This window comes from Acanthopagrus latus, chromosome 22 (assembly GCF_904848185.1).
Source record: "Acanthopagrus latus isolate v.2019 chromosome 22, fAcaLat1.1, whole genome shotgun sequence".
In the NCBI taxonomy this organism is placed as follows: Eukaryota; Metazoa; Chordata; class Actinopteri; order Spariformes; family Sparidae; genus Acanthopagrus; species Acanthopagrus latus.
Window position 1 is genome coordinate 22,971,546 of NC_051060.1, and position 24,270 is coordinate 22,995,815.

The 24,270-nt window shown below is 43.4% G+C and overlaps 1 protein-coding gene across 9 annotated transcripts in view; it reads left to right on the plus strand.

Moving 5' to 3' along the window:
• Nucleotides 1–24,270, plus strand: part of nrxn3b (neurexin 3b) — a 282,849-nt gene that overhangs the window by 81,447 nt on the left and 177,132 nt on the right. For all 9 annotated transcript variants that reach the window (XM_037086532.1, XM_037086533.1, XM_037086530.1 and 6 more), the window contains 2 exons: nt 1,168–1,606; nt 4,841–5,224. In XM_037086532.1, coding sequence (XP_036942427.1) covers nt 1,168–1,606; nt 4,841–5,224 — 823 coding nt within the window. The remainder of the gene's footprint in view (nt 1–1,167; nt 1,607–4,840; nt 5,225–24,270) is intronic.

Here is a 24,270-nt window from a genome sequence, read left to right on the forward strand (position 1 = left end):
AGTGAGTGGTGAGTATTTTTTTTTGTTGTGTGTCACGTTCAGGAGATTAAGCGTGGTCATTAACAGCATTGACAGCTACGTCGCAGTGTTTGCTCTGCACACAGACTCACAAACATACACACAAGTATATTTCATGAGCCAGTGGCACGCTCTGCTCTTACAACACTTAATCTTCCACATCTCTCTCTCGCTGTCTTTTCTCTATATTTGCCTCCCGTTTGACATATTTTCTTTGTTGTGCAGTTTTCCTTCTCTTTTTGCTGCCCTTGTTCCCACCAGCCCATCGTTCTCTCCCCCACCCACCCATCATCACCGCCACCACCATCGGGTTTCGCTGTCCCGACAGTCCTCCTCGGCACTCGGGTCACCTGTGTTGATTTACTGTCAAATCTTCCAGGATTATCAGTAATCCCACAGCAGTAAAATCTGTTTGCTGACAGCTGTGCTCCCTCTAACAGTGTTGCTGTTTCCTGCGCACACACTGCCCTATATACCAGAAAAAAGCCAGTCTTCCTCCCCAGAAAGGGGGAAAAAAAGGAAAAGAATAAAAAAACATTAATTTTCCACCTCAGTGGATTCCAATTGACAATATTCTACTCTCCCTTTCTGTGGTATTTCTCTGTATTTGACTGTAATGTGGTGCTGCTTTATACTTATGTGGATTAGTGGTTGGAGCATATTTTTCTGTGGGTAAATAGGTATAATATTGGGTATATTCTCAGCGGGCCACAGATACACCGGTGGGGTTTCACCCATGTTTATGAAGATTGCTCCTTTTCGAACATTACAGGTAATGACTCTCTCACAATTTAGCCATCGCTCCTCACGCTTCGCTCAGCGGGCCGGTGTTCAATCAAACGAAAATGCAGTCATGGATCTGTGTACATCTTCCTTTTCATTTTGGATAAATTGAAGCTGAAATGGAAAATGACTGAGAAATAAATTGGGCCGCGCACACCTTAGAAGATATTAGTTTTATCGATCCAGCTGTCCTCGGATCGGCAATATGTATTATTACCAGAATATGATGCTATTATATCTCAGTTTGCAGTGGAATGCAATTAATTCCCATGGAAATAAATATTTTTCTTCTATTACTGCCCTGCTAAATCACCTCCTGCAGTTGTGAAAAGAGGAAAAAACTCAACTCTTGTGTTTCTTCCTCAGGTGGTGTACAAGAACAACGACATCCGCCTGGAGCTGTCCCGCCTCGCCCGCATCGTGGACCCCAAGATGAAGCTCCAAGGCGACGTGGTCTTCAAGTGTGAAAATGTTCCCACCCTCGACCCCATCAACTTCGAGACCCCGGACTCCTACCTGGCCTTGCCGAAGTGGAACACTAAGCGCGTGGGCTCCATCTCCTTTGACTTCCGAACCTCTGAACCCAACGGGTTGATACTCTTCACCCACGGCAAACCCCAGGACCGGCGGGACCCGAAGGGCCAGAAGAACAACAAGGTGGACTTCTTTGCAGTGGAGCTGCTGGATGGAGGGCTGTACCTGCTGCTGGACATGGGCTCCGGCACCATCAAGGTCAAGGCCACGCAGGCAAAGGTCAATGATGGCGCCTGGCACCACGTGGACATCCAGAGAGACGGTCGCTCAGGTGAGGATGAAGTGGGGAAAACATCTACATAAATGCAAAATTTCAGATCTCAATTTTCCTTTTTCAAGTCGTTGTTACCTAAAATTAAAGACAGTCGGTCCAGAAGCTTCAGCTGTGGTCCCGAGGTCTCGTTATGTCACATTTCTTCTTTTCTCTTTTACACACAAGCTCAAACACGTCATCAACGAACACAACTCCTGGCTCAATTAAAAAATATGTTGCCTTTGGCTACACAGTGTATGAATTTATAGACAGAGCTGTCGAGGCAAATAACAAATTGCAGGAGTTTGGAGTAATCAAACCAAGAGAGAAATAACAGTAAGCTTCTGAACAATATATCCTGAAGAACGATGAGTAGCGCCTACAGTGTAGCTGTGGCAACTTTGTTGTATATTAGTTTTATAGTTCGGGGGTATCATCATTCGTCATTTGAAATTGGAAACCTTTCAGGGAATGAATAAAAGAAATATTCACAATTGCTTTCATCATAGCAGTAATTAATGTATTGACTATTTCTCTGGGAAACTAGAAGTTAAGTCTTAGACGTCAAAAATTATAATAGGTTCCCTCCCTCCACACCAGTCACTGTTTAATGTTTGTAAATGCCCTGCAGTGTTCATGTTGATTAATTAGATATTATAGATGCAGATATTAACAGATATTCACAGTCCCAAAAGAATCAATCCTACTCGGCGAACCCCTGAAATTTCCTCATGACATTCAAATTTATGTTTTTAATTAAAATGTCTCAACAACTGTTGATGGATGGCCGGTATAAGTCGGTACGGACGTCATTTACATCCCTCTCAGGTTGAATTGCTTTCACTTGGGTGACTCCTTGACCTTTGATCAAATCAGCATTATGTTCAACTGATCACTAAGAACCAGCAAAACAAACAATATTTCTATTAGTCTAAGCTGTACTTTGTGTTTGCTGCTAATTGGCGAATGAAAACATGTTAAACCACAAAACTGAACATGGTGAACATCATGATGTGGTAGTGCCACTTTGATTATATTAGCATCCTGCTGTTAGCATTTACCTCGCAGATCTAGCACGGCTATAGACTCTTTGTCCTGTTACTTGATCGCTGGCTCAGAAGTTTTAAGTTTTAATGTACTCAGATTGATAAATAATTATGACTTTGTAGACTCACTGTCCTTATTTCAGGTTTTTTTTCCTGCATCACAACCACAGATGATTTAAACCTCCTCAATACATTTATTTCAGCGACGCTATATTGCAGAGTTGAAATCGTATCTCTCTCTCATAGCTACTGACTCTATTTCCCCCTCGCTTCCTTCCATCTGTATGTCCTCTGACCTCAAAACATGGCCAAATACACAGAGAGTATTAGAGGAAGATTATATTAGGGGGAAAAAAAAGGAGGGGGGTTCGAAACTTCTGTTGCCTTGAGCTGCAAACCCAACACAATCTTTGTATTAGGTGGGATCCTCCAGAGAACCTGGGGTGTGTTAGCCGGTGCTACAGCCTCTGTTATATATCAGGTTAGAGCAGCCAATTGAGCCGTGTGTCAGAGCCTGCTGCTTTGATTAATCACCGGCACAGCCCCCGAGTGCGATAGCAGAGCAGAGAGTGGGATTATCACGGGGGGGAAAAGAGGAATGAGACAGATATATGGATACCAGACTGAGGGATGGTTAAGAAAAGGCATAATCACACTTGTGGCCTGAGTGAAATGTTAATAGAAAGTTGCAAGTGAATTAACTTTTCCTGTCCACTAAGAGCTCCAGCTAGAATCATCCTTGTCTGGCTGCGAGGGGAATGTGACAAAGTGAGAACTCGTATGAAGCCATCTTTAGTTTAATTTTGGCTTTTTCATGAGTAGTGATCTTTTTTTGCTGTGTTTATTAGACCTCAGTAAAGGGCTGATAGTGAGGTGCAGATGGAGGAAAGATTGCTAATTAAGAGACAATCTTAAGTTAAAGACGCTTTTTATTCTCTCTTCAATTTACCATTTATATTCAAAGTGAATCCGAAGTTATTGATTAGTAGTTGAACGTTTTTTAATTTGCTCAAAAAAGTGAAAATGATTTGAGTTACTAATATTCATGTGTTGAAATCACTCTCTTGTTTGAATTTAGAGGTGAAGTCGTTACCTTTTTAAAGATTTAACTATTTTCAATAGTAGTTCTCAGTGGAGAAGAAAGTGATGAACTGAAATATCATTAGTGATGAAAAATAAATATATTAGATGTGTAAAAGGTTGATGAGATCACACGTAACGTCTGATGTTTTTGCCTGTGGTGTCATCGTGTCTGTGATGAAAATAACAGACTGTGTTGTTGCAGCACCTTTGATCACAAATACCGTTAAAGAGGTGGATTTAATATATTTTTAATATACTTTGATACACATTAAAAGATATTGTGTTTCTCTGTTTTGCCTATTATCGGTCATTACCTGCTTTAATTACTTAAATACGTCAAGGAAAATTTCAGGTTCAGTCGATGTAACAAGACAGATGAGATAGAAAATTGTCTCGTGGAACATAAAAGATGTTTCCTGTGTTGCGTTCAGGTTCTTTGTGAGAGCTTGTGGTTATTTTGTTGCAGCATCTTTTCTCGTACCGTCTCTTTTTCCTGCCCTCCATTCTGTAATTTTGTGACTCAAATAGACGTCCCCTGAAGGGAGAGATTCAAAGTTAGTGATCAGTGTAATTTTGGCTGCCAAACATAAGTTTGCACCTCCACCTCCTCAGCCCAAAATCTCAGCTCAGACTCTGTGCTGTTTTTTTTTTTTTTTGTCAGGTACTTTTATAACTTTGTTTCTCATGCTCACTGGCACCTCCAATCTGTTAGCGTCACTGGTCGCAAAAATCAGAAACCAAAAAACCCCATCTGTCATTCTCACCTCTGTCTTCACTTTGATGAACAAAAAAAAGGGACCATCAGCCTCTTTTTTTTTTTTCTTTCAGTCCTTAAAGAGAAGTGACAGCACTGTTAACTGAGGAGAATATCTGTCACATGTTTTCAGTTCAGAGCTCCTGTTATTTCAGGAATTTAGCAGAGACAAATTCTTCTTTTTTAGTAGCCAGTGAAATATGTTGGACCCCAGAAACAGTAGACACACAAAGAAAGAAACAAAACCAACAAGAAGCGAGTGATAATATCTCGCTCCACCAGCAGTGTTGGTAGGCGATAACATGACATGTACAGTATTACAGTGTTGTCTCTGGCCAGTATTTAATATTGGATTTTTCTTTCCTACAGGCATCATCTCAGTAAACAGCCGCCGTACCCCCTTCACAGCCAGCGGGGAAAATGAGATCTTGGACCTGGAGGGAGACCTTTATCTGGGGGGTCTGCCCGACAACCGGGTGGGCCTGGTGCTCCCCACGGAGCTCTGGACCGCCATGCTCAACTACGGCTACGTGGGCTGCGTGCGGGATCTGTTCATCGACGGACGCAGCAAGGACATCCGGCAGATAGCTCAGTCCCAGAATATGACCGGCATCAAGTCGTCGTGTAGCAAAGTGACGGGGAAACAGTGCGACAGCAACCCCTGCAAGAACAACGGAGCGTGTAAGGAGGGCTGGAACCGCTTCATCTGCGACTGTACTGGAACCGGCTTCTGGGACAGCACCTGCGAGAGAGGTGAGACTTCCCTCCAGTCGCTCTGTGTGACGGCTGAGTTATCCTTCTCATAGCGGTCGTTTTAAAACGCTATTGGTTTTGAAAGGAGACTTTTTAAAGAGGACACAGCAGCTTTACTCCTTTTTTACGTGCTAAGAAATCTACTTCATCAGTGCACCTACAGACGAGTGTTGTGTGACTGTCTGTTAGTTTTGAGGGGGTTCCACAAAGTTGAACCGTCTTCTCTGGTTTCCTGAAAAGATGGTTGTAAAGGCAGTGATGTAACCGCTATCTGCTAACAATAGCTTTTCCAAGAGAGTGGACAGTGCTCTGTTTTAGCAGACGGGCAGGAAGAAGTGTGACTTGGGACACTTCCCTCACAATATTTATGGAAGCTTTGCTGAAAGATTTAATAGGATTTCGCTTTTCTGCCAAGTGGATTTCGAAAAGCGAAGCCCTTTTTTTGGGGTGGTGAAATTGAACTTCTCTCTGCTGGTGAAATGGGCTCTCCTTGTCTGGGTTTTAAGAGCTTGGACGCATTAAGTTTTTATGAGACGGTGGAGATAGGGACACTCCGAGCTGTGGGAGAGAGTGTGTTATCGGACTATTGTTCAGATTGTCCTTCACTTTTTTTTTTCTTTAGCATTTTACAGAGATTTTCGGGGTTCAGAAGAGGGCTTTCAGTATTTTCCAAAGAACACGAGGTGTGTAAAGAAATGTAGTTGTAGGCGGAATAATGAGTATCCAGAGAGTTGGTTGTTACAACCTGCAGTAAGTGTGACTGTGGGAGGCCGGCTGATGATAACGTGCTGTTAATGATTAGAGAAAAGTGAGAGGAGTATAAGGATCAACATGTTCCTTACACTGACAAAGGTCTGTGAAAGAGACTGTTGTATGCATTGTAAGAGCTGAAACACGTCCTCCATGTGTTGTTAATATACCCTAAATAATTCAGCTGTATTGTACATCTTTCTTTTGCCTCTTTAAAAAAGATGAAATTCAGAGGAAGCAGAATTTCCACAGTAAGATGTCTGAAATGCTCCTGTCATAAATAAAACAAGAAAAAGGTGATTCTACCTTGCAACGATGTAGAGCTCACGTCCCGTCCTTTTTGTGAAAGAGCCAAACCTCCAGTGGGAGTAGAGGCTGAGGCTGTCTGATAAAGTTAACCTTGCCTTAGCCAGTTTTCATCTGATTTAGCAGCAATGTCGCAACAGCACAAAAGGGTATTAACAGCAGAAAACGCTTCAAATACAATCGGTGTGCCTCGATGACCTTCTACCCACGTGAAGCAAACATCAAGTCATGTGTCTCAAACACTCTCAGTCTCAGACTGCCGGTCCCCTTCGCTTCCTCCTTCTTCTTCTTCTTCCGTTCTGTTCGTCATCCTCCTACATGCGGGCCTCTGAATGCTCGTACGTCTGCTCTCAGCCGGTGCTGTTGCAGCTGTCTGATTACCCGAGGGACTCTGAGTTCTGCCTCGCACTTCTGGAGCTGTAGAGAACACAGCTTCAGTCGGTGGAGCACATTTTCTTCACACGGCGCTCCTTGAGGTGTGGTATATTGTGCTGATTGTAAACATGCCCGGGCCTTTTAGTTTCTCTGAGCAGACTTCTATCTCTTGATGTTCTGATACCATTATTTTTGTTCCTGGTACGATTCCAATACCTGAACTACCTGGCGCATCAGCCAATAACTACTACCAATCTAATGCATGTGTTAAAGCCATGCACCCAACAGCTGCACAAAGGGCAGGGTTGCATTGACATCCAGCTATCATCTACTCTCTTTCCTCTTTCATACACAAGGCTGGTGGTAAAGATTTTGACAGAGGCGCTTGGATATAATTTCCCCTCCCTTCCTCTTACAGTTCAGGATGGGTCCTCTCTCCGGTGTGCTCTGGGTCGGCTCTGTGGTCTGGCTCGAACCACCTCAGCTAGAGCTCCTGTCAGGTCAAAGGCACAGCAGCTCGATACAGCGGTCCTCTCAGTTTGCTGAACTGCTCTCCGCCCCCGCAGAGGAACTTCATCTCGAGCTGCTTGTGTCAGCGATCTTTCTTTTCCTTTTTTCGGTCACTACCCAAAGGTAAAGGGGTCGGAGAGAAGACGGAGCGGCAAATTGAGAGCTTTGATTTGGAGCTACCCCAGGACCGTTCCCCTTCTGCGGCAATAAAAAGCCAGCTTTATTTCACTCTGGCTGTCTGCACAATCACTTGTGAACGAGCGCTCACCTGAATTTAACAGTCCGCCATTTTTTTTTTTCCCCTGCCCTCGTTGTCGCTGTTTGACCTGCAGCTTCGAGCTGCACACGGGAGGTCACAGTCTGATAAAACCAGGCTGACAACATCATCTGCAAATAGCACAACGTCTGGATATTTGCAAGCTAAGTTTACAAATTAGTCTGATTTCATTAGCTTCTGTATTCTCTAATGATTGCTCACAGTACAGTTTTGAGAAGAATATTTTCGAAGCTAATTCTTGTCTTGCTCAGGAAACAGTAGCCCTCGAGATGAAGAAATCGCTTTGATTTGAATTGGCGGGCTCGAAACGACGTGTGGTGTTTTTTCTCTTTTTTTTTTTTCAAAATGAATGTGCTGCGCTTAGGAACCAATGGAATATTATTAGTCATGCTGGTAGAATAGTTTATTTTCCCTCTCCTCTGTGCTTTTAAGCGGCCCCCGGAGCTCCCTAGTGACAATATCAAACAACCACTGAGATGTATTCACACTTGGCGCTTGCTATTGATCTCAAATACGCTATACGGTACAACAGAGAATTGTGCTTGTACGATGAGACAAGGGGGTGAAATGATAGAGATCAGCGCTCTCCCAGGGAGTGTAACAAAGGTTACGCATTTACATTACAATGATTGGCCTTTGCTGGTGACTTTCTGCTGCAATGTAAATAAGCTCTTTTGTCTGTTTTTTGTTCAAAGCAGTTTGTTCGGCCTGCAGTTGTTTGTGATATCATTTAATTCAGTGAATTTCCTCGGGAGGCAGCTGAAGTAGTTGTTACGTTGCGTCAGTACTTCCATCTTTGAATTCCTCAAGTCAGAGACGTCTCATAGCAGCAAAACCGGCAATCTACGCATACTTGGTGGCCACTGTATCAGATACAACTGCACGTCTATACTCATGGGACGGCAAAATATCAAGTGAGATGTTAAGAATGAATAATAACAAACTTTTGTAGAGCTCCTTTAAAAGCAGAGGTTTGACAAACGAGCCAAAGCAGGAAACTCAGAAAGACGATGTTACAGAATAAACACTCCACAGTCGAGCCAAACACGAGGAAGTCTGATCTAAAGAGAAGTTAAAACATTTCATCAGCTAACACCCCGTTCAGGCCCTCACTGGTGGATCACTGTGAATTATTCCGCTCTGAGAAAACACCCAGACTCTCGTGGAGGTCGTTCTGGCACATTAAGCGCTCGTGATAATTTTGGAACCCATTTAATGGAATGATCAAAATTGAAAGTCTCGGGACGATTTCGTCAAATTTGTATTTAACAGAGCGCATTGTTGTGTGTAATTTCCTTGTTTTTCCACTGGGAGCCACAAAAAAGCAAGCAGCTTCTCTCGCCCTGTTTACCAGGACGAAAATACAACCCGACAGATATTTTAGACTGTTTGAGGAGATCAAAGATCGCACCAGGCGACAACTAACAGACAACAGAGCTCCTGTCTGCGCTGCGTTCTGTGCCAGGTTTAGTAGACAGATCATTTCTGCCTCTTATCTCTTGTGCGTCTGTGTGTGTGTTTGTGTGTGTCTGTGATTTCTCAGTTTTTTTTCTCTTTTTCCGCTCGTTCGCGTTGAAATCCCTTTTACCGTCTACATCTCTGCCTCCCTCTCTTTCTCTCTCTTTTACAGATATGTTGATTCATGTCACATTCATTAACTCTAACCCTGACACAGCGGTCTCCCTACACGACTTTCAGGGTTGTCAGTTCACCGCACCGTTCCTACACATAACACGTAACTACACATCATGGACCCCTCGTTGTTTGCGCGCTACATGACTTATCAGTGACAGGGGGTTGTATCGCGAAAACAAATGTGAGAAGTGACACGGGACATGACGCGGTACCATGCTCCGATGGGGTATCTGTCTTCCTAAATGGATGTCTCCAGAAAACAAGTGAGCCAAGTATTTTTTTTGTTTTTGCAGCCACGTTGCATTTATCTCCCAATCCAGTTTGCTCTCACATGCTGCAGCCTGTTGCGTGGCCTTATTAAGTCTCCGACACAACTGCACATTTAGCCTGCCTGATTTCTTTCTGGGATCTTTGAAGCATCGCTGAGCTCTTGGCGCGCTCTCAGATCGTGTCTTTGAACAGTTCACGAAAGTGAGCTGTAATTTGGCTTTGACAGTGAGTGGAATATTAGGGCTTGAATCCTGTAGTGTGAGCGTGCCATAACCTTAATACTAACCACTGACCGGAGACCTACGGATGAGCTTTTTTCCCAGTTGGGGTCTCAGCTCAAGTTCCCAGGTGAAAGTAACCGTTGCAATTAACTATGGTTTAGTCTAAGTGTGTCCGCAGAAGCCGGCTTAGTAAAAAAGTCACACACACACACACACACACACACACACGTCTCCTTTAACCCAGCCCATGAGACTCGACAGCACCTGTGATCAGAGGTCTGCCGAGGTATCACACAAACAGATGTAGTGTCAGCATGGGAGCCAGCCACTGTCTGTGTGTGTGTGTGTGTGTGTGTGTGTGTGTGACTTATGAACATGTGCACAGAATTAATGTGATGTATAAATATCCTCATTCACTGTTTGTATATGACCATATGTTTCAGTGTCTGCCTCCTGTATATCTTTACATCCGTTCACATGATCAGCCTCGTCATGACCTCCAGCGCCGGAGTTTTAAAGTGTGTGTTCGTACCAGCCGCGCAGTGCCAATGTCCCCCGTGGAAGTGTATGATACGGGGGGGGGGGGTGGCCCTGGCCTTGATCGGGCCCTCTACTCCAGGTTGTGACCGAGAGCGTATAGCCCTGCCAAAATCCCGTCCACCTGTGATCTGTATTCAAATAGGGCAGCTTGGCTCGCCGCAGCCCCGACAGGCACATGTGGCGACGAGATGAGAGAAGCTGCTCGCTGAAAATACAACACCGGGCACATGTTTTCACGTGTTTCGAGGGGGAAATGTTTGCCCTTGCACGCTGCTGTCCTTAGAATGATACGGCTTGTGCAATTGATATGTTATTTCTTTATTTCTGCAGCCTGTTTTTTTTTTTTTTTTTTAACTGTCTTCTGCTGTGCCAGCTTTAATCATCGCTAACGTGTGAGAAGAATGCGCGTGTCAGCACTCCCCGTCTGCGTGGGAAGTGTCTAATTGGGTTGAATCAGGCACACAGGTTTCAGTTCGGTACAGCACTTTAAAAAAAAAAAAAAAAAAGCGATGCTAGAAAAATGATTTTCTTCTCAGATAGCCTACAGTCAGATTCACAGAAAGCAAAAGAGAAAGGGAATCATTACCCTCCTGTAATGATAATGTTCCAAGATGGGCTTTGTCCTCTCTCTCGTCTTTGGGAGGCAGCTCCAGGCTCTATTCCTTTTTGATTGTAACATTCCATTACATGAAAAGGTTACCCAAATGTTATTCCCCATAAGGAAAACTCAAGTACAACAGATAATTCAGGTCGTATTTGAGTCTAACTTGTGAGCGCTGACATTAATTCAGGTCTACAGGGGGGTGTATTTGATGTCATCCACTGACTCGGCCAAGCGATGGGAATTCATGCGCGCCGCTTCGATTCGGGCGAGCTAGTCACTCACTCAAACAGTCAGTCGGTAAGTCCGGGCTTTGTGTTTGCAAACTGCATGTGGGTCTGTTTGTGTGGGTGTGGGAGGGAGGGGAGCTTCCAGGGAGTCGGGGTGTTGCTGACAGTCGTGTGTTGCAGAGTGCTGTGCAGCTGATAAAGTAGCCCAGTTAATCAGGTAAATAGGCCTGTAATGAAGTGTGTTTGTCTGACGGTGTGCCAGCCCAGCGCCGAGCGGTCCCACTGAGACTCTCCTCTTTCCGTCTTTCCGCTGCATCTACACAAACACACACACACAATCGGACTGGGATACACAGTCATTATGTGCACACACCAATCCACTAGAGACAGATTGGATTGTGTCTAATGCATATTGCATTTTCTCTGACAAGATGCCACCGCCCAAGTACAGTAAGTGCTTGTGTTTTCCCGACTGTCACCAGAGAGGTGCGGTGATGGCTCCGGGCCGGAGCTGATGGCTGGAAGTGTGTCCACACCACAGCTCAGCGGTGACATCACTCATCATAGTGCCGCTCTCCTCTTTCGTGATGCTTGTACCGGAGGCAGTGCAGTGCTGTAACCACCATCCGTTGACTGAATCATTGTTTTATTTATATAATTTGCATCACAATTATCCATATGATCGATCATTTCTATATTAAGTGGTTATGAGGATTATGAGGATCCTATTTTTTAATTTCTTTTTTTGCACATCATTACACTTCTGCCTGAGCTCATACACGCCTCAATCGCATCAATCACATCGGTTCACTTAAAGGTAGAAAACACCAGAACTCTCTCTCACACACACACACACACCATACAATTAGGTGCTCACTCAGTGTGAGGTTTATTTAAAGTGGCAGTGAAATAATAGGTTGCCACGTGGCTTTTTCTTCAGTTTAATCATAGGTAATGATGGCAGAACAGAAATCGGATGACACTGACGTTTGCCACCTTCCTGCAGCTAATCTTGTGAGATGAATTTGAAATTATACTCTACTATAAAAGTGCTTTATTGTGCAGATGATGTACTAATGATTGGTTGAGGATGACAGGAGAACTGCATACAACATTGCGTAGTTCACGTCGCTAACCTCACAGGACCAACAGCACCTTAACACTTCAGCAAGCTGTGACCGATGGGCCGTCATTTGCTAGCTAATTAGCTTCTAATTTGGCTGCCATAATCATTGTGCTGTTGTTGTTCACAATAATTGTTCTATTCTTTGCATAATTGGAAAGTATGGAGGGGATTACTGGAATAAGGGCAGAATTATGAAAAGCAATATTCCAAGTCTACGGCGTCTCCAAACGCTCCGTCTCAACACCCAATCTGATGACCTATTAATAATTCTTTAAGAATAGTTTACAGACTCATTTGTATTCAGATGAGGTCAGCTCCCCATTTATGCTAAATGCCACTTCCAACAGTGTTAGAGTGGCATAATACAGACATGCTTGTCTAAACGTCTTAGACCCGCAGCGATAGAAATCTTGATGCTGTTGAAAGTCCATCTTGATCTCGGAGCCGTGTGAGTAGCTGCCAGGCTGCCGTCGTGACAATCATTTCTTAAAGTCAAGTATCAATTACTGTCGCATATGATTTCCATTGCACACGTCAAACCTGCACGGTATTTTATACATGGATCTTATTCAGAGTGTTGCAGAACTTGCAAAAATGTTAAAACTACAACAATTTGAAGAGACAAGTCCATCTTAGATAACAATACATATTTAATCAAACATTAGTTAATAGTTATGTTGCAGCTTCACTGCGAAACCGTTTATTAATGACCATTATTTTTATTACCATTTGTTAATGATAGTTCTTATGAAGTGTTTCTGAATTAGTGGCTCTTATTTTCTATAACCGTGATGTAAATGTGAATTGAACATTTTTTGAAACATTAGTGCAGTTACTTCCAAAGGTAAACTGCATATTTAACTGGGCTTAGCCTTTATAATTATGTAGCAAGCGGGGTTTACATTCACAATACATTCTTTGACATACAAACACAATACTTTAAATTCAATTTTTAATTTAAATTGAATATAGTTAAAGACATACTGCCAAATCTCACTAAATAATGGCATTACGACATCACAGCCACAGTTTACAGCTGTCTTCTTACAGACATTTACTTAGTTACTGTGAAAGTAATTCAATTAGTCGCCAGTAGTTTATTGTAAATGTACAAATGTCAAATATTTAACAGTGTGCGGTTCACATGAAAGCAGACATTTAAACTGCAGCTCTGAGCTGATCGCTGTGTGTCTCATCTAATCTCACCCGCAGCATTTTATTCTGATCTCCAGCATCCTTCATCGGATGTTGTTCTTCTTTTCTTTTTTTTTTTTTTTGTAAATAAAGCTTTCTTTGTGTACCTGAAGCTAAATAGTGATACAACTCTAAAAAACTCAAGGTCCAACAAGCGAGCAATACTGTTGTTCCTCTGCGTGTATCCTCGAGTTAAAAACAAAACCTCCTCCGCACTGAATTATTTTAAGTTGGCCCGAAAGCTAAACCTGGCTATAATAACATCTGGTTAAACAGTCTGATTTAAGCTATTAGTTAGCCTTAGCATGTAACAATCTGCAGATATGCCGTGCTGGTATCACATAATACTTACTTGTGTTGAAGGTATGTAATACGATATTTAGTGACAGTCAAGGTGGACGAGACATCGGTTTAATATCTTGACTTTCAGTCTCTGATATGGACAGAGCTCCAGAACCTTCTCCGTCCAGTAATCACTCCCGGTGAGTATCGCCGGCTTTTCTACTACAAATCTTTCCAAACCGAAGCTAAGATAAGATTTTCTGTCTTCAGAAAATCTTCTCTAAAGCCAAAGATGAACTTATGCAACTCATTTAAAAGTATTTTCTCCCACGACGAGTAAACAAAACTTAATGTGTGAAGTTGCCGGTGTGGCCCTTCAACCTTCAACATTTCATAAAAACCGCAGAGCGTACCTGCCGTTCCAACACTTTGAAAGGTCGTTAACACTTTCTGATGTTTGGTTTTGACCTTAAAGCAGTCAGGAAATGGTTTTCTCCATAGTTTATCCTTGGAAAAATATTTTAGCTTTTTTTTGTGTGTCTCTAAAACTAAAGTGCCTGGCCCTGTACAGTTATCATCCGTGAGCCAGAAATGCTTTTATGATTTTAAAACGGGAGAATTAAAGGCTGTCTATGGGTTTGTCCCCAAGGTCATCCTTTCTGCTCGGCAGGACGAGGTGATGCATGCAGGGTAAAGCTCCTGTACGACAATTTGCTTGGAATGAAAAGAACATCGCGTCAGTCGTGAAGATTTCTGAGTACCGGCGCTGGAGCCGCTCACCTCTCAGCAGTTTGAGTCTGAGATGTAGACAGCTGGAGTTTTCCAGCCACTTTTCCTGTGTTATCATAAAGATATCCACCAGGAGAAGGAGGGGTGAGGAAGCCTTTTAGAAGCTCATGATTAAGCATTCGGCGTTCCCTTTAGCTCTGTCACTCGGAGTGAAAATGGTTTCTCCCTTGCTACCAGACAGCTGAGATTGTAGCCCGAGTTCTTGTGTTTGTGTTTCCACCTTTGGTTCCTTTTCTGTCTTTAAGGAAGGATAACAGTTTTTAAAGATCCAACGCACATCTCTGACCCCTCTAACTCCTTTTTAACCTTCGTCTTGCTCGCGCCCTTGCCTTTTTCCCAGCCCTGCTTCTCACCATAAACGGGTGATAAGCACCTTTGCTGGGACATTTATCTCCACAGACAGAGAAAATGACACTTCAAGGTCTGCCCTTACTAACAGGCCAGCGCTCGCATACACACACACACACACACACACACACACACACACACACACACACACACACACACACACAGGACGAACAGGGGGTGGAGGGTGTAAAATGGAGGATGGGACAAGACAAGGAAGATGGAGAGAAGAGAAAGAAAATCCAGAAAGGGGGCGGGGGGAAGGTTACAGAAGAGGACAGCAGATTAAGAATGGAGACTGATGAGGGCGAGGAGGAGAACGGCTGAACAATCCTGCGTTTGACACTTTTTTAGAAGCACTTTTACTTTATTCTCGGCTTTATTTACACAGTTACGTTGCTCGATTGCCTTTAAATCTGCATCTTTTTAAGTATAATTTAAAAAATGCATGTGAGCGATTAAACCACACCTCGTCTCTTTCGTTTTTTCCCAGCTTTAAAGTGTATTCAGACCGACAGTAAAAGCCCGCCAGCCCTGGACGTGTTCACTGATTCACATCATTTAGCACATGAAGCCTCTGCGATACATCTGCGAGACACTGCAGGTGGTAGATTTGAAGCATCAGCGGCGGCAGCAGCACCTGCACCTCGCCATAATGCAACCATATCCTACTCATTTTAGAGTGATAATAACGTGTCTACAACTGTTAGCGACCAGTGAGACCGTATTACGTATGCCATATTTTATCTGTCCGTCACACGTGCACATGCAGTGTGTGATAAATCAGCCGTCTAGCTTCCCTCCTTTGGGGTGTAGCTAACAAGCAAACCATGTGATTGACAGGTCTATACCTCCAGAAAAAAAACAATGAAAGAATAAGAATATGTCATATCTCTCGCTGAATGATGAGTATGGTATATTTCCTCTGGGGAAAAAAACAATATATTTTTAAGTCCTTGTGTCTTGAAAGGTGTCAGCAGTGAATGTGACACCAGAAACTGTTTGACTAAGTTTAGAATAGATGTGTCAAGGTGAGCTGACACACGGCTCGACATTTTTATTATTTTTTTTTTTAGTGCATGCTGAGATGCTTGAAACAGTAAGTGTGTGTCAGAACGCTCACACCCAGTCCTCCCTGTTGCTCATTTTCAAGAGACTTTTTAACAATAGCCAGTGTCACAATGGATGAAGCCCTAAAATGCTTTGACAAATTATACAGAGCGCTGTTTTAGAATAAAACTCTAAATTGAGGAAAAAATGACAGTCGGTGTATTTAAGCCAACGTGTTAAGTGTTTTTGGTTCTCGCGTGACTCCACTCAAACTGCTGAGGTTTTGTGTGGCTGCATGTGTGTTCTTTTGGCTCGTTTTGCGGTTTTGCAGTCGAGCGAAGCATGCTAAATTAATCCGATTTCATTTCGAAGCCGAAACATTCAGCTTGTATTGTACCGGGTGGAGAAAATGCCCGAGCCTGCGTTTTCTTTTTTCATTTCCATATCTCCCGGTCCCCAAACAACGAAAAACAGAGCCCTCCATTCACTCCTCATCTCAGCTTTGTTCCATTTGTCTTTTAATGTTTATCTCCTTCCCGCTGTTGTTGAATTGAGCAGAATAATGACTTTGCTATCTTCTGCATTATCAAGCGTGTCGCATGTTCTTTCCAACCGAGTTCATGGGTTCGACTATGGGCACGATGCTGCTCTGGGACTGGGGGGGAAGTGGCTCTTTCTTTTCTTTTTTTTTTTTCCACCTTATTTTACTATCCTCTTATTCTTCCCCTCTACATTTGCTGAGATGATGGTTTTGCAGAGAGGAGGTCCTAGGTGATTGGAGGTCATGCAGATTGAATTTTAATTCTCGTGGATGCCGGCTGTGGTAATTTCCCTGAGCACATGCAGGAGAAGAAATACAGAATGAAATCTCCTCTCCGCTCCTCACCTCTCCTCTCCTCTCCTCTCCTCTCCTCTCCTCTCCTCTCCTCTCCTCTCCTCTCCTCTCCTCTCCTCTCCTCTCCTCTCCTCTCCTCACCTCTCCTCTCCTCTCCTCTCCTCTCCTCTCCTCTCCGCTCCTCTCCTCTCCTCTCCTCTCCTCTCCTCTCCTCTCCTCTCCTCTCCTTTCCTCTCCTCTCCTCACCTCTTCTCTCCTCACCTACTGAGGAGATTTAAGTTGCCATCAAAGATGGTGTTTCCTGCCTCCAGGCACCAGAAGATAGACTCCCGGCGAGCTGACAGTCGTCCCCCTGTGCTGGAACAGTATGCCAGTAATGCCTGACGCAACTCGACTCCACACATTCACACCGTGCGTAAACGAAAAAGGGACAACAAAAGGCTGATGTAGCTGATGGACGGAGCAGGAGAAGGAGAGAAAGGAGTACAAACTGTTGACTGAATTGTTAAAAATGCCAGCGAGGCAGCGGCGGAGAGGCAGAGATTTGTTTGACAATGTTTACCCGGGAGGAGAACAGATCCTCCTGCACTTTAAAACGATCTGTTCGTTTCCGCTTTTTCGCTGCTTAGAACATTATGCTGTTGCTCCCTAATCCCCATTTGTAATTAAATGTGTGCTTAGGAGCTGTGCTGGGTTATGTAAACCCTGACTCTCATTGTGGCACACTATGCAGAAAAATAAGGGAGGATGGGAAAGCGCGGCATCCATCTTCTCCTTGCTTTCCGCGTCTCATTGCAATTCTCCTTTTCTTGTCTTTCTTTCCCTCCAACACACACACACACCGAATCTCTCACTCTCCTTTTCGCTCTGTGTGGGTTTTTTTTTTTTTTTCCTCATTCGCTCTCACACACACTGTGCAAGAGGGAAAGAGAGAGAGAGAACACTTAGAGGAAATCAAGCCTTCAGTGTTCGGCCATCTGAGAAATTGACAAGTCTCCAAACCTCTCATGGCAGCAGGGAGGAAGGTTCCCAGTGAAGCTAACAGATTTTAAAGATAAAAAAGAAAAAAAAAAAAAAAAAAAAAGCCAGAATCCTCCTTTCTGCTGGAGGTGGTACCTCACACTCTCTGGGGTTTACAGTAGTATCCAGGATTGCATGTTTTGCTAAGTAGCATGAATTAGCATTTTCTAATAGTATTTTCATGCTTCAAGAGACACTCCGGTAAGCTGCTGCCACGTGTGTTTTTCTAATATAATATTCAAAGACTGAGTCGGCCCTGTTTAATATCGCGTCAGTTATGTTTGCAGTTACTTCATTTGCTTTCCCCCGAGGTTCACCTCAACCCTCTCCTTATTAAATTCACCTCCTTTCGGTCTCATTGTGCGGTTCATTTCTTTCAGTCGCCTTAATATCTCTCCTTCTCCTTCTTCCTCTCTGTCCCTCGCTCCTGTTACCACCTTCCTCATCTCCACCCTTGTTCATCTCCCCAGTAGCTGGTGTCAACAGCAGCCGGCTGTGTTTGACTTTGCTGCCCCCTGATGGTGCCGTGGTTCACCGGTTGGGTGTCACATGCAGGTGTGCATAAACTGCATTATTTGTTTCCTCTTGACGGTTACGTATAGGGCCGGGTTTGCCGAAAGTTCACAAGTTAAAACTCGTTACAGCTAAACACACAACCGGTGACTGTTATGCCATCTGACTACAAACACCCATTGTGTCAGACTGAGCCTCAGGCAGCTGCGGGAGAAGCTTTCCCCTCCCTCGCTTCCCCTCCAGAGTCCGGTGAAGGTAGCTACTGTATATTTAATTTGCATACTCAGGTGGTTCAAACGCTGAACAGGCGGTACAGCTCAGTGTACCAGATGTGGAGGAGTTGTACGGCAATACAAGGCTGTTGCGTCCATCGAACATATTGCTAGAGTTGCTGGAAATGAGGCAGATCAAAGTTCTCCTGGTACAAGGACTGAAAATCTGGTAAAGGCAACCCCCGAAGGAAAACAGACGGCTCTTCCCCCCCGCACTGTCTGCTAATATACATATATTTTAAATCTTACAAGTTGCAAGGACACTCCGGATAGTTGTACAGGTATAGTCAGTATGCACTGGCCTCACACACTCACTCCTCCACAGTAAGCTGGTCTGATTGTCTCTTTAATCTTCAACATGTATAAAACTATCCAGGCATTGTTCCTCATCCCCAAACAGAGATACTGTAGAAGTGCACTAACATGTGGCGTCCTGATGACTCCGGGGGTTATGAGGCCAGACATGAACAGCGACATCCACAGTTTGCTGTCCAGCTGCTGACATTTGTGTCTGTCGTTCCCTCATCTCTCTCTGTCACCCCTCATTTCCTGACATTTCTTTACTATTGAGGTCTGAAAAAGGCATCAACCGATGTGCGTTTATCCACTTCGATTCAATGCGCGGTCAATTGAGGACATTTTCGGGCAAGGGCAAAGCAATAAATCAAACTTGCTTTATCGAGATATTCTCCTCCTTATGAATTCACAGCATGCGGGGGATCACAGCGGTTCATAATGTAGAAGATACAGAAAACATTTGTTTTTTTTCCCCACTGTGCTAAAGCAAGATTACAGGAAGTAATCTTAAAAAGTTTGGATGAATGAGCACCCCGACCTTTTAGCTCCAAGTGAAGATTTATTTGACTACAACTTTTGTTTAAACAGAATATGTCTGTGTTTTAACAGGGCACGTTGAGCCTGGGTGCCCCCCAAATTACCCTTTTTGGCCCAAGATGAGCCGCTGGTCATTCCATGTCCCCCCAAAGTGCCCTTTTGTTTGGCCACCGGATGGCAAAAGGTGCCATTAACCTCGGCAGGGCTCTAATGCTAACACTGTCTGCGCCTTCACGTTTTAGAGAGTCAGTGATTAAGGTAACCGTGCAGGTATTTAGGCTGAGTGACCCGTGTGTGCCCGTGTGTGTAACTACCCACTAAGCAGGCGTTTTACTCCCATAAATCATCACAAACTGTCATTAATCATAACTCCAGCATCCAAGTTCAGGTGAAATTGCAGCAGCTTGGCTTTGAATAATCCATCTTAGAGAGACTGTTGAGGAATTTGCCACACTGACTTTTTTACCAGCGACGGGGGGGGTTAAGCCAACGACACGGTGGGAATGATTGAGTCACTTCCTGACCTAGAATGCGGAGAGGATAAACAGTGCAGTATGACGTCCATTACAAAACCATACAGGCGATCTAACGTGCAGAGGCTTGTTTCAGATACTGATTTTATCTGTCACATGTTGATAAAGCTCTTCGGATTGACCTCATCCTTGTGTAAAGCCTGTTCAATATGTCTGATGCACAAAACCGCTTACTGTTTCATATTGACGCTACATCACCCTTTATGATTTCTGATATCCTGATAAACTCATCTGGGCCTGCTTAGGTTGAATATTTAGTAATCTCTGTGAGTGCACTGACCTCCTGAGTTTTACTGTCGGCCATTCTTCAAAGTGCTTTGTGTGTGCCATTTTCTAAATCTGGCCGGGGCTGAGTGTTTTACATTTAAGGGATCCTCGACAAGATTATACAGAGAATATACAGAGACTATAAATACGTCATGGTTCTCCTTGAGTTTGTTTCACGTTGCACAGAGCGGTTTGAATGAACACAAACTGAATTTGTTTACGACAATCCTACAAAACAACACGAATAACAACAATACATAATATAATCAATTAAAAATGTCAAATATAAATTACCAGTGCACACACTCCAAAATAGTAAATGCCAGAATGTCTCTGCTGAAGCCCTGCAGTGGCTCCAAGCTTCCCAAATGCATCGTATTTATGAACAACCTTCATATTCATATGGTTTGGCAGCTTTATGACCAGCACAGTCCACTAAATCCCCAAAAGTTTTGATTGACTGTGTGCTAGCTAGCGTGATAAAGCAGCAGGTAAGATTAGCAGCTAGCGAGTGACTATGATCAAACATTTAAATTTGAGTTCAAATTCAAGTTTAGTTTTTACATCAATCATGTGGCTGCTAATGTTGTATCTGCTGTCTGCTAAGATATGCTCCCGTGGCTAAAAGATTTCTTAGCATCGCAGCTTTAACGTAGATTTGTATTTCAAAACGAAATGACGACGACAACACAGCCGCCGTGGGAGCTGTTAATTTTTTAACATTGAAAACAACATTTTGATAATGTCATTGCTGGGTTAAGTAACCAGTGACTCAGCAGTGTGGTCAACAGCCCTTTTAAAGCCCACAGTGTTATTTTGAGGTCGTTTTGTGCTTTCAGGGCACAAACATCACGCTTAACGAGTAAATTCAACCAGTAATGAGGGGAACTGAAGTCGTATTTGCTTCAGACACATTTGTACCACTAAGGGCGGCGACAATTACAACTCTGTTACCACTGTGTTGAAAGAACAAAGCTCTGTAGATGTGACAACTTATATTTCCAGTCTGATGTGTTTGCTTTTAAATTAGATCTTGTTCTTCTTTTTATTTGAATGTATTGCTCTGTGTTTTATTCAAGTGGTGTTTCTTCACAAGGGGGGTTTTTTGGATTATTCGACTGGAGTGTGCCTTTAAAAGTACAGTGAAGTCTCGTCGGGATATTTTTGGTCGTTCTGACGTTCCCGTGTTGTAGCAGCACTTAATTTGTGCGTGTGTGTGCACTCGCCTGTGTGTCTGCAGAGCGAATCACGTGGTAAAGGATTACTGTGGATAGCCGAGAGCCTCTTCTGTCGAGTGCAGGCATTTCCTACTGCCTTCAGTGTGTGCACACATCATACACAAACACTGTACACACACACACAAACACACACACACACACAGACACAGACACACTGTATATGTGCACACAAAAAGGAGACGAAGACACACTTAGTGCCTGTAAGATTCTTTATCGATGTCCTTATCCTTGCTGTCAGGATGAGGATATGATTTTTGAACTCTAAAGAGTGTTGACAGCCGACACCATGTGTGTGTGTGTGTGGGTGTGTGTGTGTGTGTGTGTGGGAGCAGGGTTGACAGGCATTTGCTTGAAATGCCAATGACAGTCAAGGCCCTTGTTGGTTTGTTTATCAAAACAAAGACGTGTCACTCCGTTAGGAGAGAAAAAAGATGAGATAATCCTACACAGTTACAGCCAAGGAGAGTAAATAATGGGAACACTGAGAACCAAAGAATACAGATCTCAGAGTTTGAACAGGGACTGAAGTGTGTGTCTGTCTGTGTGTGTGTGTGTGTTTGTGTGTGTGCAGAAGAGATTTGACTAGTGTATACCCCCCCGCCCCACTTCTATACCCTGAATATTTGCGAAGCCTCTCAGTTAATAGCTTTCCTCCTCCTCCATCTTCTGCTTCAATTGGACCGCTAATTATGTAAAGTGTGGGGCTCGCTGGAACACACACACACACACACACACATACACACACAAACTGTATACACACACATGTACTGACAAGTAGCAGCTTAATTACCATCTGAACTGACATCCTCATTGTTGCTGATATCTCTCTTAAGAAATGCCAGCTTACTGCAGCACATACTGGAGGTTCATAGATATCGTGTTGTGCATACATCTAAATACTCACACACACACACACAGACACACAAACACAATGTGGCTGCATGGAGCGCAATCACCAGCTGTATCTTTGTGAGGCCTGTTAGAAGCTTCACATCAGGTATGAATGGCTGTAATCACAGCGGCTGTCTTCACTTGTGCGGAGCCTGATGTTTAATTCTCCAGAAATGTGAAGTGGTGGTTGGATTCAGCTGTCTGCTCTCACGTCGCGAAAAAAAACAGCTGGAAACTTGAACGAACGCTAGATTCTGTTGTACAGCCTCTGGTGTTTGGCCTCGTAATACTTACCGATATTTCCTGCTGGTAAAGACAAGACTGTGCTCACTGTGGTAAAGTCTGAGACTGAAGCAGGTTTAAATAAATGTCCAGGTATGCCGGACTGTATTTGAAAGTCAATACAAGGGCGAACAGTAAAATATTACCTGGATGATTCATTGCTAACGTCCCTGAACATCCCGGTTCAACTTTGACCTGCTGTACTTACTGATACATGAGATTGTTACAGACGTGATGTCTTTGTTTTCTAAAACCTCAGCAATATCTTTGGCAAGCACAGACTCCGAAATAAGTCCAAGTTGTAGACAAGCCTAATTTTCCCTTCATATAATGTGTGAAGATGAGTTGTTATTTCGCTAATCATATCAAACATTTGCTGGTTCAACCATCTCAAATGTCATTTATATTATAAAACAAAGAGTCACTGGGTTTTGGACCATTTGAAGATATTCATTTTGGGAAATTGCGATAAGCCTTTTTTACATTTCAGCCCAAATCGTGAATCGACTGATTGTGACGTTAAATAACAGATTCATCGATAACAACAAAGAGATGGAAACAGAAGGTGTGTGCCTGCGCCTGTTGTTCTGTCCATCTGATGGATCTGGACTCCAATATTCACAATATGTCTCTCTGGCTGCCAGCTTGTGTCTGTGTTTGTCTGCCATTTTGTGCCGGGCTGTTAACAGGCTGAGATGGTCAGCTGCCTGTGACTGTGGAAATATGGAGACAGAGTTAAGTTGCAAGAACAAAAACAGTCCAGTAAAAGATGCTATAGTGCTCTTCAGGAGTGAAGTGCAGGTTCAACGTCATGGTTCTGCTTGAGTTTGTAATTCCAGGCGACATGTCTCATATCGCACAGAGACGTTTGAATGCAAAAATGTCAAAATTCAGTACAGCAAAGCGATGTGTCTCTTTTCAGAAGGTGTGCTCAGTACTGCAGTGCTGTAGGCAGACGAGACGGACTGCTGATGGAAACAAGTTGAAACTACAGCTGAGAAAAATATCCAATATTTTGGATTTGTGTAGAATTAATAATGAGAAATTACCATATTTAGTGGGCAAAGAAAAGCAGAATATTGTGTCCTTGATGGAGATAACTGGGGAGACATTTATCAGACCAGTAGGGAACAGTGTGAGGCAGATGACTGGACTCCTTCCTGTCAGTCACTAACGCTCAGTCATCTTTGAAGTTTGAATTAGATTTTGCCCTTTTGTTTCGTCCCTCAGTGGTTCTAAATGAATCACATTCTCAAAAATAAACTCCGGTTTAGAGAACTTTGGTTTGCTGCCACTCAAATGCAGAAAGATATATGCAGTGGGAATAAAATACACTGAAGTCTCCCGTCTCCTCTCTCCGACAATAAAAAGCCATTCGACGACAACACAGCCACTTCCTGCAGGGACCGACTGATGACATCCAGACGTTATACAGACCACTTTGCCCCCCAGAACACCAAAATAAACCCCACCATGACTTTGTTCTTTCTTAAAAAGCTGCTGTGGAGCAGTCGCAGATATCAGCAGACTTTGTTGGGAAGGTCGACGAGTTGAGGGTAATTTTTCAATAATGAAAAGCTAAAATCGTTTTGAGGGTGAAAACAGTCCCACAACAGATTAACCTATGTTTGCATGATATACAGCAGTTCGATCAAGATTTGTGTGTGTGTGTGTACAGTTGAATAAATGCACCATTGGTGAGCTCAATAATGTAGGAGCCCGCCCACGAAAAACAATATTCATCACTGTTACCACAGCAAAGAAATAAGAACGTTTGCATGTGTAGCTTTTTTATTTTCTCTCGCCATGCTCATGACACAATAGATGGTAGTGTTGGTTGATGATTTGATCGACCGCTTT